At 42.7% G+C, this 13,673-nt stretch overlaps 1 protein-coding gene across 4 annotated transcripts in view; it reads right to left on the bottom strand.

The window, feature by feature from the left end:
• CACNB4 (calcium voltage-gated channel auxiliary subunit beta 4) overlaps window positions 1–13,673 on the bottom strand; it is a 225,878-nt gene that overhangs the window by 39,642 nt on the left and 172,563 nt on the right. For all 4 annotated transcript variants that reach the window (XM_033112161.1, XM_033112162.1, XM_033112165.1 and 1 more), the window contains 3 exons: window positions 11,973–12,092; window positions 10,030–10,152; window positions 2,284–2,414 (listed from right to left, as the gene is read on the bottom strand). In XM_033112161.1, coding sequence (XP_032968052.1) covers window positions 2,284–2,414; window positions 10,030–10,152; window positions 11,973–12,092 — 374 coding nt within the window. The remainder of the gene's footprint in view (window positions 1–2,283; window positions 2,415–10,029; window positions 10,153–11,972; window positions 12,093–13,673) is intronic.

Below are 13,673 nucleotides of genomic sequence, written 5' to 3'. Positions count from 1 at the left end.
GAGACCTGGAAATACTTTGCAACAATCTCTCTCCTAGTTGTTCAAGGCAGAAATTAGGGAGAAAAAAACAACTGACAGGAACATTGTCAGTGGTTTACTTAACTAACACCGGTCACCAGGGCACTAGGTGGATGTCAAACATAGTTCAAAACAAGCAATAAGACCTAAAAGAAGCATTTCTTTTAAGAAGCAATTATGTGTGTGTGGTCGGGGGTAGGGGGGAGGGTCAGAATTAAGAACTGACAGGAAGGATTTGGTCACAATGTTAACTGTGACCCGGAATGGAACATTGTCACCATTGGTCTCTTCACATGGCTCTGGAAGCTTTCCTAGAGCTCACGGGGGACCTCGGGAACGCACCTTCCTACTTCTCCAGTGTCTCTCCTTTTCTGTGCCTAAGAGTATGGTCCCCAGAGTCAGAACAATCTGATTTCTTGCCTTGGCTTTGCCACTTACTAGTCGTGGGACCTCGGCACATCATATCACATCATTGAGCCTTAGTTTCCCTATCTATAGAAGGAGAAGCTACACCTCAGAGGGTTGGAATAAAGATAAAATAAGACCATGTCTGTAGCTCTTGGCTTTATTCTTGCACCTGCCACCAAGTAAGCTTTTAGTTCAAAAGCACATAATAATATTATGGAATAATAATTATAACAATAAACTAACTACAGAAATGATGATAATAATTCACTTATTATTTCATTCAACACATATTTATTGAGTATCCACTCTTTAGAAGCTAGGAATACAACAGTGGGGGCAAAAAAAAAAAAAAAAAAAAAAAAACTGGCAAAGTCCCTTCTTGTATTGAGACAGATTCTAGTGGGAGATAGTATCAAACAGATGAATAGATAAATACTGGCAGTGCAAAAAAAATGTATACATGTGGACATTTTGGTCAACATTGCTCAAGCAGTAGTTTGCCATAATCAGAAGTGTCTGGACACTGATGGCAACCACTTTGAGCATCTCTTGTAATTGCCGAAGTCAAACGTGACTTACACTCATCTTTTGTTATTGGTATATATTGAGTATTACAATTTTAATACAGTTTTCCTTTCTTTAAATGTGTATAAATTTTTTTGGTACCCTCTGTATATAGTGTTTCCAATAGTAATAAATGCAACAGTGAACACTAAGTCAGCAGAGATATGGAAAGTGGGTACAATTTTAAATATGGTGGCAAGAAAGGGGTCACTGAAAAGGTGATATTTAACAAAGATCTGAAGCAGATGACGGAATGATCTGGTGAAAAAGTGAAGGAAAGGGTTCCAGTAAGAGGAAACAGCAAGTGCAAAGGTCCTGAGGCAGAAACATGTGTTCCTGATGTGTTGAAGGAGCAGCAAAAGAGACAAAAAGTCTAGAGTAGATGGAACAAGAAGGATTAATCATTAATGATATTACAGGCATGTTACATACTAAACAAGATCGACAACTAAAAGTGGGGCTGACTATACTTTCGTGATTTCCTATCACCGTTTAAGAAGTTCCCATATGGCAAAGGCAAAAGGTTTCCTAAAGAACAGAGAAGTTTTTGAAATAGAAAAAGATCCAACAGAAAAATGAGGTTGAGAGTCAAAAAAAAAAAAAAAAAAAAAGAACTGCTTCTATTTTAGGGCTTTCAAAAAATGATAACATACCAAATCAATGCTTCAACGTAGGCTCACCATATGTGTCGGTTCAATATGATTCTGATTTCTCTTAAGCTTTAGTGTATTCCTGGGACTTTAAATACCTGCACTCTGAGATCTATGTGGCTACTTCACTAGAGGCTGATTCATCCTAAGCTAGACAGAGTCTTCACCCCATTACTAAGAGATGGCAGATGTCACAAAAAGCCCCGGGTGGAGAAGGTGCTGCTAGTACTGGGGCCTGCATGCACCATCGTATTCTGTGCCGACTTAAGAGAGAGTTTCTGAAAGATAACTAAGAAGAGCCATGATGCCGGGTCAGGTCACGCTCCCACTTCCTGCACTGAGCAAGGATGTCCTATGTGACTCTAATAAAGGACAACTTAGGTCCCATGGAGGGTTTGCTGAGGCAGCAGACGACTGCGGAATTCATGTTGATCCAGTGGTACCTGGCTGCAGGAAGAGTAAACTATCTGAAACCTTTGTATCAATTTCAGAAACACCTTGTACACAGAAAAATCTCTTTTACTTTGAAAGCATACATTTTGAACCCAACAAGCAAACTTGAAAATATCACCTAATGTTCCCATCCCACTGCCAAAAAAGAAAAAAAAAAATAGAGAAGTTTATAGAAAGGAAAGAGGCTTACCCTCCATGAAAGCGTCCTCTTTTTTGTTCTTGCTGAATCCGTATGTTCTCCAATCTAAGTGGACTTGGAATAAAGCCAATCTCACAGCCCTCTTTCACCAGCCTTCCTATCCACCAATCATTGTTATATTTCTGAAATGCAGGAATAAAACTGCTATCAATAGTAATTCATTTATCTTCACATTCCATTAATTAATTTCAGGGGACTAGAAGAATGAAACACTATTCGTATTATATAAATACTATATATATAAACACTATTTACAGTATACGAGGTCTGACAATTAAGTTCGCGAACTTTGTTGCAATGATGTCGCTAAGCTTTTTTGATCTCAGAGGGATTATTCATTATGAATTTGTACCAACTGGACAGTTAACCAAGTTTACTATTTGGAAGTGCTGACAGGCTGTGTGAAAAAGTTAGATGACGTGAACTTTTTGCCAACAATTCATGGCTCTTGCATCACGACAATGTACCAGCTCACAAGGCACTGTCTGTGAGGGAGTTTTTAGCCAGTAAACAAACAACTGTATTGGAATACCCTCCCTGCTCAGCTGATCTGGCCCCCAATGACTTCTTTCTTTACCCAAAGATAAAGGAAATATTGAAAAAAGGCATTTTGATGATATTCGGGACATCAAGGGTAATACAATGAGAGCTCTGATGGCCATTCCAGAAAAAGAGTTCCAAAATTGCTCTGCAGGGTGGACTAGGCACTGACATCGGTGCATAGCTTCCCAAGGGGAGTACTTCAAAGGTGACCGTAGTGATATTCAGCCATGAGGTATGTAGCATTTTTTTCTAGGACGCGTTTGCAAACTTAATTGTCAATTTCGTATTATATTAGATATATCTATATATAGATACCTACATCTTTCTATATATGGGGGGGACCATAGACTAAAGCAGGTGTCTGTAAACATTTTATCTAAAGGCCCAGATGATAAATATTTTAAACTTTGCTGTCCATAGTCTCTGTTGCAACTACTTGAATCTGCTGTCCTTGGGTGAAAGAGACCATAGACAATATGTAAACGAGTGTGGCTGTGTTTCAATAAACCTTTTCTTTCCAAAAAGGCAGAGGCTGAATTGAGCCTGTGGGCCACAGTTTGTCAATCCCTAGACTAAAGTCAGGTCTTAACCTTTGGATTCCTTTGGTCCTTATTGAAAAGCCTTAGCCAATTCTTAAGGAATAGATTTTATAAGAATATATATGCATCAACGTAATTACAACTCTGGAAGACAAGATAGACAAGTTAGAAACAAAATATATTCAATAGTCTGTTAGTTGTCAAAAGCTTTCTGTAAAAAAAAAAAAAATCCATGAATCTATGGATTTGTATTGAATCCATGAATTTGTAAACTACTCATTGGGGAAGAATTATAATCCTCTGAGGACCGGCAGAGTTTGCCACCCCAAAATATGCCTTTTGGGATATTGATTAATTTAAGTTAGTTATTGTCAAGAAACGAAAGACTCAGGACAAACCTTTAATCTTCCCCCTAACTACCTAAAAGAATTTAGCTAGAGGACCCTCTCCGGGAAGGGAGCTATTGTCATAGGTACCTATAGTTTAATAGGAACTAAAGGTGATAGACACGGGGAACCTAGCAAGGCCATTTGATCAAAGTCCTCTCTGTGTCCCATTGTTAAAAGTGGACCAGCAAACACCAAACACTTGCTTTTCCATCCCATGTAAAGTGTCTTCCTGCCCTTTGAAGTCCCCCCTACCGTTCCCCTCCACCCCACAAACCCCCACACACACTTTCTCCTTAGCTCCAGAATGACTTATAAACCTTAACTGCCCAATCTGTCCTTGGGTCACATATTCTTAAGGAACCCCTGTATGGACATATGTAAAAAATTTGGTTATTTTCTTCTGTGAATCTGTCTCATTCAATTGGGTTATTAGATTGGCCAGAAGCATTTACAAGGGTAGAAGGAAAATTATTTTTCCTCCCCCACACCTCCAAGTATAAGTTTGCAAAGTAAGGTCCACCTTACTACCTGAAGAAAAAGAACCCTACTCTGACAAAGGCTAAGCACATTATGTATTCGTATGTGGATTTTTTGAAATAATCCCCAAATGTCCTGAAGCCCAACAGGAACACCAGGATTTCCATTTAAATAAAGTTCCATGACATGTAAACTTGAAAAACAAACCCACACAAAGGCTTCAGTCAACATGTGGGGAGCCTCTGTCAACATGGCCCTATTTGATGGGTCAGCAAAACTGCATTTATAATTATAGATTTGCTGAATCCTAGAGTAGAAGACACATTTAATCCAACCCACCTGCCTCAAGGGAAGGCTTCAGTTAAGTGATTTCAAGAGAGCAAATATCAATTCTATTGTTTACATCCTCCAGAGATGATTCCAAAAGCTTCCTTTATTGTTTTTACCAGTGTTGGGCAAGACAACTCTCTAACTTGATCCAAAAGTATCTATTTTTTTTCAAAATGTAATAACTTTAGGTAGCACATTTTGCTTAGCTCAGAGAAAAGTGGAATTTATATGTATATAACATGGAACACACTGTGATGGAAAAATGGATGCTTTCATTGAATCATCCCCACCATGAAATTCTGCATAACTTTGAGTAATTCTGAGAAACAGCCTCACACTCAAAAGCAAAAGGATATGGTTTAGCGATTTGGCCTTTATAACGCACGCTTCTACACAGGCTGGTATGGCATGTAGTAGGAGACTGCACTGAAGAAATGTGAATTGACTTGATGTAACATCTTGAACAATCTAGGTCGTAGTTCCTTCCATCATCCCATCTTTTATTTCAAGATAACAGGCCTTTTCATTTTGGAATTAACAAAAGGCAAGGGGACCTTTCTAGAATCTTTGGTGCACAGGCTTGGTATTTAAATTTTACTGTGGTGGGAAAAAAGCTGACCATGAGTCACGGTTTCCTAGGGCTTAGTTATTTCCTGAAATTATGTTAGTCCACTGGAACACTAATTTACTAAATGGTACCCAAATGACCTTACAGGGCTTCCTGAAATGGTTACTGCAACTTCTCGATATACTTAACTTAGTTCTAGGAAATAGGTGAAGCACAGTGAGAATCTGACTCAACCTAAATGAAAGCTCCTTGAGCTACTTGTGAGAAAGTCGCCATACACATTCAAGAGCTTAATTTGCTCATCATTTAGTGTATGTGATAAGGAGAGCTGTGGCTTTTCTCTGTCTTTGAGCCTTTTCATTACTGAGAAAGTACTTAAAACGGTGCATAATAGATGGCCTCCTAGGCGATGGATGAGAGGAAAGGCTACAATCTAATTATAGAAATGTGTTCATTTGTGTTGATGTTCTGGGAGCATGTGCCAGCTTTCTGGCAAGGTCACCTCAGTGTTGTTCAAATCATTCTCATTTTGATTTCCCTAAAATGATTAATGCTTTCTCTTTCTAAGATGTTTTCTTATCCGATATTTCAAGATCTGAAACAAGTGGCTCTGATCCACAGAGGATTACCAGCCCAATGCCATTACACCAAACTGTCAGACTGAAGAGAAAGTCATCGATCAAGGAGCACGTAGCTCAAAAAGCAACCAACAGGACAAATTGGGGCTATTGATGGAAGGGAGGAAAGCAATACCACGCAGCAAGGCAGGTCTATTGGTGTGAGTCAATGTGCATGGAATATGTGAGAACTTCTCTTACCTCTGCAAGTGCTGCTTCCCCTTGGAAACGATGAGTGTTAGCAACTAATGCATATGGTTTGGTCATTTTTTGGTGCAAATCGTGAGACAAATCAACTTAACCATTCAAATGCCAGGGCCCATGTTTCAGGTTGAGGGTGGCTGCCTTGCAGGCTGATGTGTATACCCTCACCCCATACACCATCGAGAAACTACACACCATCAAGTTGATGCTTCCTCTGCTTCCTTTTAGCAAGGCCATCGAGCATGCACTCATCTTTCCCCTGCATGTTGCAATGAGTAAGTATTCCCCTTCTTGTCAAAGACCTGTGCCTCCACTCAGGGTCTGGATCTCACCCTGCTTGCCTACTCAAGAACTTTACTCCTTTGCTTCTCTCTTCTTTCCCATTAATCTCTTCTTCTCCCTGTGTGTTCATGTCAGCACGCACAGGCGCTCCAGTAGCTTCTGTCTTGAAAGAAAACCTCTTCTGACTTCATACCCTCCTCAGACTACTGCCTGGTCAGTGTCAGCTTCCTTGGAAGCATGGTCTACCCTTGCTAAATACACTTTCTACCTCCCCTTCCCTCCTCATCAACCCATTCATTCGGCTTCCATCTCCACACTTCAGACAGTGGTCTTAATGACTTCCGTGATGCTGACCACCATGTTCCCGATCCAACGTCCGTTCCTTTACTCGTCATCTTAGGTGACATGTCACAACACTTGCCACAGCTGACTGCTTCCTTTTTGTGGATACACTCTTCTCTCTTGCTGGCCATGCACTGCTCTATCCTGGTTTTCCTCCTATATCTCAGACGTCCCTTTTTCAGTTTCCTTATTTGTTGAATCTTTTCACGTACCTCATCTCTGCAGGATGGAATTCCTTTGGGTTTGATCCAGGGCTGCCTTCTCTCCTCCCTCTCTTCTCTTTTTGGTGATGTTCTTCATTGTCACAGCTTTAAATGCCACACATAAACTAATGATCCAACTTTATATCTTTGGCCCAGTTTTTTCCTCTGAGCTCCAGATTCTTATATCTAACTTCCTATTTGGTATCTCCTTTGAAACGTCCACTCCCTAGCCTCTCTCCCCGCCTTAGTCATCTCCATCCCAGTTGCTCAATCTTAGTTCCTACCCATGGGCCATCACTTGTGCTCCTCACTGAATTTCCATGATGTGTCTCAAATCTGTCTACTTCTCTCCATCTCACTACCACCATGCTGGCTCAATGCCATTCTCTCTCACCTAGAATGATTCCAATGGTCTTCCTGATTCCACATTATCCCACTCCAATCCACTGTCTCCAAAACAATCAGAGAACCTATTAAAAAAAAATTCATCCCACTCCTCTGCTTTGAAAGTTTTCAATGGCTTCTCATTACATTTAGGATAAAACCTGAAGTCTCACCATCACTTGAAGGTCCTACTTGACCTGTGTCCTCCTTACTTCTACAACTCTGTCTCCTGCTACTCGGCCCCTGGCTCACTGCATTCCAGCCATATGACCATCTTCCAGTTAATTGATTGTGCCAGGCCATTGTGCTACCTCAGGGCCTTTGCACATGCAGACTCCTCTCCCTAGAAGGTCCCCCTCTCCCACCGTGCTCTTTTTAAGGCTGGCTCCTCCTCATCCTGAAAGGTCACGTTCTCAGAAAGGCCTTCTCTGATCACCCCATATTTAAAAATATATAACCCCCTCATCTTTATATTTAAAAAATTTCAGCATCTGGTTCATTTTCCCCCCTCAAAGCATTCACAATTTGGAATTACTTATTTGTTCATTATCTGTCTCCTCACTAGCATTTAAGTTCATGAAGGAGAGGACGCTGCCTGCTTTGTTTTCAGTTGCTGGACACCTGCCAGGGCCTGGCACATACTAAAAGCTCAAGAACTGTATTTCGAATGAGTGACCAAACAAATGTTGAACCTCACCCAGGTCACATGGGCACCACACAAAGATAGTGAGACATCTGTAGACATACAGATGTTTGATCTATGGTATCAAATTGTGGAAATGTTAAAACTATGTCTTAGCGCCATTGATGCCTTTATAGAACGCAGAGTTTCAAAGACAAGGACTTTCAAAACTGTTATATGTTTACCATGCGGGTGTCTGACTGACATTAAGTGATATGTTTATGTTGATCACATTCCTCTGGCTACTCCATTCTCAGGTTTCACTCTCTTGTTCCACCTTTACACTCTCTTTTTTCCTAAGATCCAGTTTCCAATGCCTCCTTCCTAGCAGACCTAATGGAGACCAGCAAGTAGCAGGCCCTCCAGGGTATGCCCCCAACCCCACTGGAAAATTATGTGCAGAACAGAGACATTCAAGGAAAGCAAGACTTTCCTTCTGACTCAGCCTAATTCTCGTGCCCATTTTCCAGATGCCATCTTCTCCCATCTACTCCAGCCTCTACTCCATCTGCTATACCTTTTCCTTCCATTATATTTCACTGGGTTCAACATCTCAGCATGGAAAACATCCTTAAATCTTTCCCATCCTAAAAATAATAATTTTTAAAAAAGCAAATCAAAATTTAAAAGCAATCCTTCAACTCTACGCCATCTTCTTCTGGCTAGAACCTGAAGCATTTAGGAAGAGAAAATTGGAATTCCTCTCTTCTGGCCTCCACATTATATCGATAAAGGTCTATTAAGTATCTTCATTGGAGTTTCACAGCACCCCAGACACAGTATACCTAAAAGGAAATTTATAACCACAGCTATCCCTGTAACAAGCTTTCTCCCATCTCTGACTTCTTGATTTTGATAGCTGATGCCACCATCTACCTTTTTAAGGAAGCTGGAAAAACTGGCCTCCACCCTTCGTTCCTCTCTATCTCACTTTCTCCAATATCCTGGCTCATGTGAAATCTCCCAATCCTGGCTATTTGCCCCTTAACTGTCTCCCAAGCTGCTCTGTCTCTCCATGCTCTCTGCTACAGCCACTGTCCGGACCTACCATGATTCCTCAGTCTCTGTGACACGCCCTCAACCATCAGAGTTATCATGTTGAGATAAAAGGCTTATCATATCCGTCCTAAGATACAAGGCTGGTCACATCCGTCCTTTATCTAAAATTCTTCTCCAGCCCACTGCCTGGCTTTTTGCCCTGGCCTAAGAGGTCCTTTTTTATCAGGCGCCTGCCTCTCTGCCCTGGACCATCCCCTGTACTACTCCCAACTTGAGGCACCCATGAGGCATTGCTCCTGGCTGTCCCTGCCACCTGTCGCCACCTCCACCCCACCCCCAACCCCAGCCTGAACTCCCTCCGATTTCCGCACTACGGAGCCCTCATTTTCCTCCTCCCCAGCCAAGTGGGCCCTCTGCTCTTTCTTTGGGCTCCCACTATACCCATTCAATGTTACTGTAAGAGAACTTGTCATCCCGTGCAGGAACTGGGTGCTTGTCAGTCTCTTCCACCAGACTTGGTGCTCGCTGGCAGCGGGGAAAGTGAGCCTTCCTCTCTGATCCCCCAATGCCCGCCCAGCACAATGTCTGAGAGGAAGCAGGATGTCAACAGACCTAAGCTGAGTAAATGAAAGTTTTTGGATGTTACTCTTCCACCTTTCGAGGTGAGACGCCTCAAGTCCTGATACGGCTGAATCCCTTAATCCTTTCTATTTCCCCAAGTCCTCTGCCCTCTTCTTAGGTTGAGCACTTTAATTATCATACTCTCTAGTGTTGCTTCCAAGGCCAAGGTCCACAGGATTATAGCCCAGATGTTTATAATGACAACATCCCTTGGAAATGGTCTCTCATGGGTAGGCGCCACGCCACCAAACTCATGCTTCCCTAACTTGGAACCACAGGTCTATGGTTCAGTGGTCATGCAAGGTGATTAAAAGGTGACCAGAGAACCACAGTTCTGTCCTAAATCCATCCTATGAGGACGGTGATCCAATGTCTTAAATGTGTGATAATGCAAGCAATGATCGCAGGCTTCTAAATCTCAGTGAGCACGCATGGATTTGGAAGGCCAAGCAAATTAAATGAGATAACACCTTGGCAGCTCCTCGGGGCTCCTCTGTGTACAATTTGGCTCAGATTCCACGGGGGAGGTTGAGGGACACAGACTGCCCCACATTTACCTCTTTAATGTGCAGAAAGTCCTTGGCATCGAAGGAGATGGCCGTGCTGGGAACAGGCACATCCTCGTCCAGGGCACCACAGTAACTCACGTTCGTCTTCACAGCAAAGGCTACGGGTTTGGACTGGAGATAGAATTGGGGAATAAGGATGGAGGGAGGAAGTCAGAAGAGGAGTTTTCATAGTGAAACATAGTAATAAGACAACAGTACCAGGCAGTAAGGGAAATCACTTTCCAAAGGGGGATCTCAAATGGGATTCACATTCTCAGGCATCACTGCAGAGATGACGCTGCAAATGACTCAGTCCTTGCATCCCACACATTTCCCCCCTCCCTCCTGTGGTACTTTCCAACATCTCAAACAAAGAATGTGCCCTGATGTACTAGAAAGAGATGGAAAGGCAGGAGGGGCTGTCTGCTTTGTACTCTCCTGATACAACTTATGCTTCTTATTTTAAATGATAACAGACACCCTCACCCCTTTGAGTACAGGAAGTGTGTGCTGGGTCTTAAATAAAAAGGTTGTTGCGGGGGTAAGAGGAGGGTAGCTCAGATCTGAAAACCTGTGGGATCCCGTTCAATAGACTACCCCGTCCTGCCAGGGCAAAGGAAGGCCAGGTGGTGGGGGAGACACGAAGGGCAGAGCTGCTCATACGTCATTGTCTCCCGAACTATAAAATCTGGTTCCGAACTCTTTTTAGACAAATTCCTTCCCAACAAAGTGCTCCTGGGCTGGTGTAGCCTCGCAGAAGTTAAGCAAACCACCCACCTCCACTAACAGTACGGCCGCTGACATTTGGGTGACCGCAAGGGCCACAAAACAGGCTTTGAAAGGAAACGAAAACAAAAAAGAGCCACAACTCAGATCCCCAATCCTGTGATCCCGGGCTGGTTTGTCATTGGCAGCTTCATTCATGCTGGGAGCATGACTGGCTGCAATAAGTAAGGCAGGATCTGAGTGAGGCTCACTGATGTCCTTTCACAGGTCCTGCCCCAAACCCCCACGCACACAACCAGGTGTCAAAGCAAATAAAGACCCCTTATTACCTGCATCATTCTCCTTTTACTGCTCTTTTAAAAATTTTACTGGAAAAACAGGAAATGGAATTCCCTTTATGTGAGCTTCAGTTTTTCTTCTTCTAAACATGAGAAAGATTTGACAAATATGCCTCAGGAGTCTGTCACCGAGGGCAAGGAGGAAAGGCTGGCCATGATCCCTGCTTTAGATTTTGCTACTGTGCATAAAATTTCATTTGACAAAAAGGGTGTCTGTGCTAAAATATAAAAAACAGTTCGAAAGACATAGAAGGGGAGCTCTCTAGTGACTCGTCCCATTCTAACATTCAAAAACGCAATTTGTTGCTTCTTTGGGGTGCAGAGATTCTTAGGGGGGCCGCTCCCTGGGGAATATCTGAAGATCTACTTTGGCAAAGCCTTTATTGCTCGTCTTTGCTGAAATGCTAGTACTCGTTCTAAGTTCTGAACTTCCTGCGGAACTTGAGGTGGGACATTGAAACCAATAGGGAAGCAGAGAGACCCACCAGGGAGGCCCAGAGAACCACAGAGCACGTGTGGCCTGTAGTGGCTGATGTCATGGAGAAAGAGGGGTCAAGAATGGATGGAGCAAACAGACACCTCAGGGGGCTCTCTGCCAACCCCGGGTGTGGCAAGATGGGTATTGGCCACAACTACTAAGTTTGAAGAGGACCAAAAAATCACCACCAAACCAAACACAAAAGGGTGAAGGGTGTCTCAGGTAACGGCCGCCTGGGAGTGTTACTAACTTCTCTGAGGGATGAATGGATCTGGGAGCCTTGCCATCCAGTGCCTTATTCAGAATGATCATAAAATAAGTTTTTCAGGGAAATCTGAGGCCAGGGAAGAGCAGCTGTTACCTGCTGAGCAACATTCCACTTTGGAACCAAAGAAGGGCAAGAAAGTCACCTTTGCTCTTTCAAGTTGGATAGCCGCTTGCTGCTCTCTCTCCTGCCGAATCGCTTCCCTGTCCTCTTCCAAAGAGACATCGGAGTCCGACGGCCTGCTCGTGTAGGAATCCGCTGAACCCTGGAAAGGAAAACCCAGGGTGGTTTAAATGAGGTGATGAGGAGGTTCTTAAACTGTCACATCCAGAACAGTATCCTGAAGTGAGTTCTTCCCATTTGCATAGAATTTGATGCTTACACTCTGGGCCTTACTGCGGATATAAATTTAGAATACAGTTAAGAATATAGTTAAGTGTCTGAGTAATTCCAAAGGTAGCAATGTTGTGAAGAAAATATTTTGACGCGATGAAGTGCTAGGAAGTAAACTGCAATGAAAATTACGTGATACTCGGCCCCAGTTCATCTAGTTTTGTGCTATCTTTATATTAAACCCATATTCGCTTGTGACACTGCCGGTTCACTCCGTTTTCTCTTTCACATATATGCCTCTAAAGGAAAAAGAGATGCGGCCATCGTTAAGAGCAACATCCTATGTCTTAGGTTGGAGGTGACAAATTGGTTTAGGGTTTCAACAGAGCAAAGCAGAATCTGGCATTAGTAAAATGATTTTCCAGTTCCAGTGTCAATACCATTGAACTCTTTCACGATTAAAATGTCAGTCACTGTCCTGTAGTAGCCATCCTTGGTCATGATGGCCACTAAGTCATGACCCTTGACGATGAAAACAAGGATGTGTTCCACTGAAGCCCCTGCCTAGAAGGGCTATTTGAACAATACTGAAATCCAGCCTGACTGACGTGGCCAAGGGATTGAGGACGCCCTGCCAGCATCACTTACCGCTCATGACATAAGAAGAGATGAAAGCCACAGCAGTTCAAAAATTACCCCACCCCACCCCACCCCCAAAAAACCCTAGACGTTTACCTTCCAGTTGCTAACAGAACATCACCCTTCCAATTTCCTCAAGCTGACATGACAGGTTGATATTTGCATAGATGATGACATTTACATAGCAGAGGTCCTGACAGGACTTTTGTATTTGGCATGTTTTATCCATCATGCACAGATTCTATTCATCTGTGAAAAGCGTAGACCTATTCATGTAGCTGAGAAGTTTCTATCCAATGCAAAAAAAAAGAATTCTAAGAATGGCTGACTGCTGAAATGGGCCTGTTGAAAAGTTTTTCTGAAGTTAGAAATGTTTGTTTGTTTATACATTATTTGTGAATTTGCTGCCTGTAAGGGCAACTTTGTCTTTCTGTAGTGGGTGTCATTCTCAATAGCTGGTGTGGTTTTTCCCACCATTAAAAACAAAACAAAACAAATGAAAAATCCCAGCACAGATTTTCCCGGAAGGCTAGAACAGTACCCTGGTGAGAAGTTTTATTATCAGAGTGTCCAGGAGAACTCCAGTTCTAAATTGTGCCTCTGCAACCTAATTTTGAAAACTTTATGCAAGTTACTTAGATTGCTCCCGACTCAATCTCTTAATCTGTGAAATGGGGACACTGATGACATCAAAGGATTATATGGAATAAAATATAATGAATAGCCAATATTTATTAAAACCCCACTATTACACCAGCATGGGCCAGAAGCTTCACACACTTTACGTCACTGAATCCTTGTAGCACTGTGGAAGCTGGGATTCACACTCAGGTCATTCAACCTTAGAGCCCGCAGTTTCAAGCCCCACACTGAG

This window comes from Rhinolophus ferrumequinum, chromosome 8 (assembly GCF_004115265.2).
Source record: "Rhinolophus ferrumequinum isolate MPI-CBG mRhiFer1 chromosome 8, mRhiFer1_v1.p, whole genome shotgun sequence".
Lineage (NCBI taxonomy): Eukaryota > Metazoa > Chordata > Mammalia > Chiroptera > Rhinolophidae > Rhinolophus > Rhinolophus ferrumequinum.
Note: the sequence above shows the minus strand (reverse complement) of the source record. Positions and strands in the feature narration are given on the sequence as shown.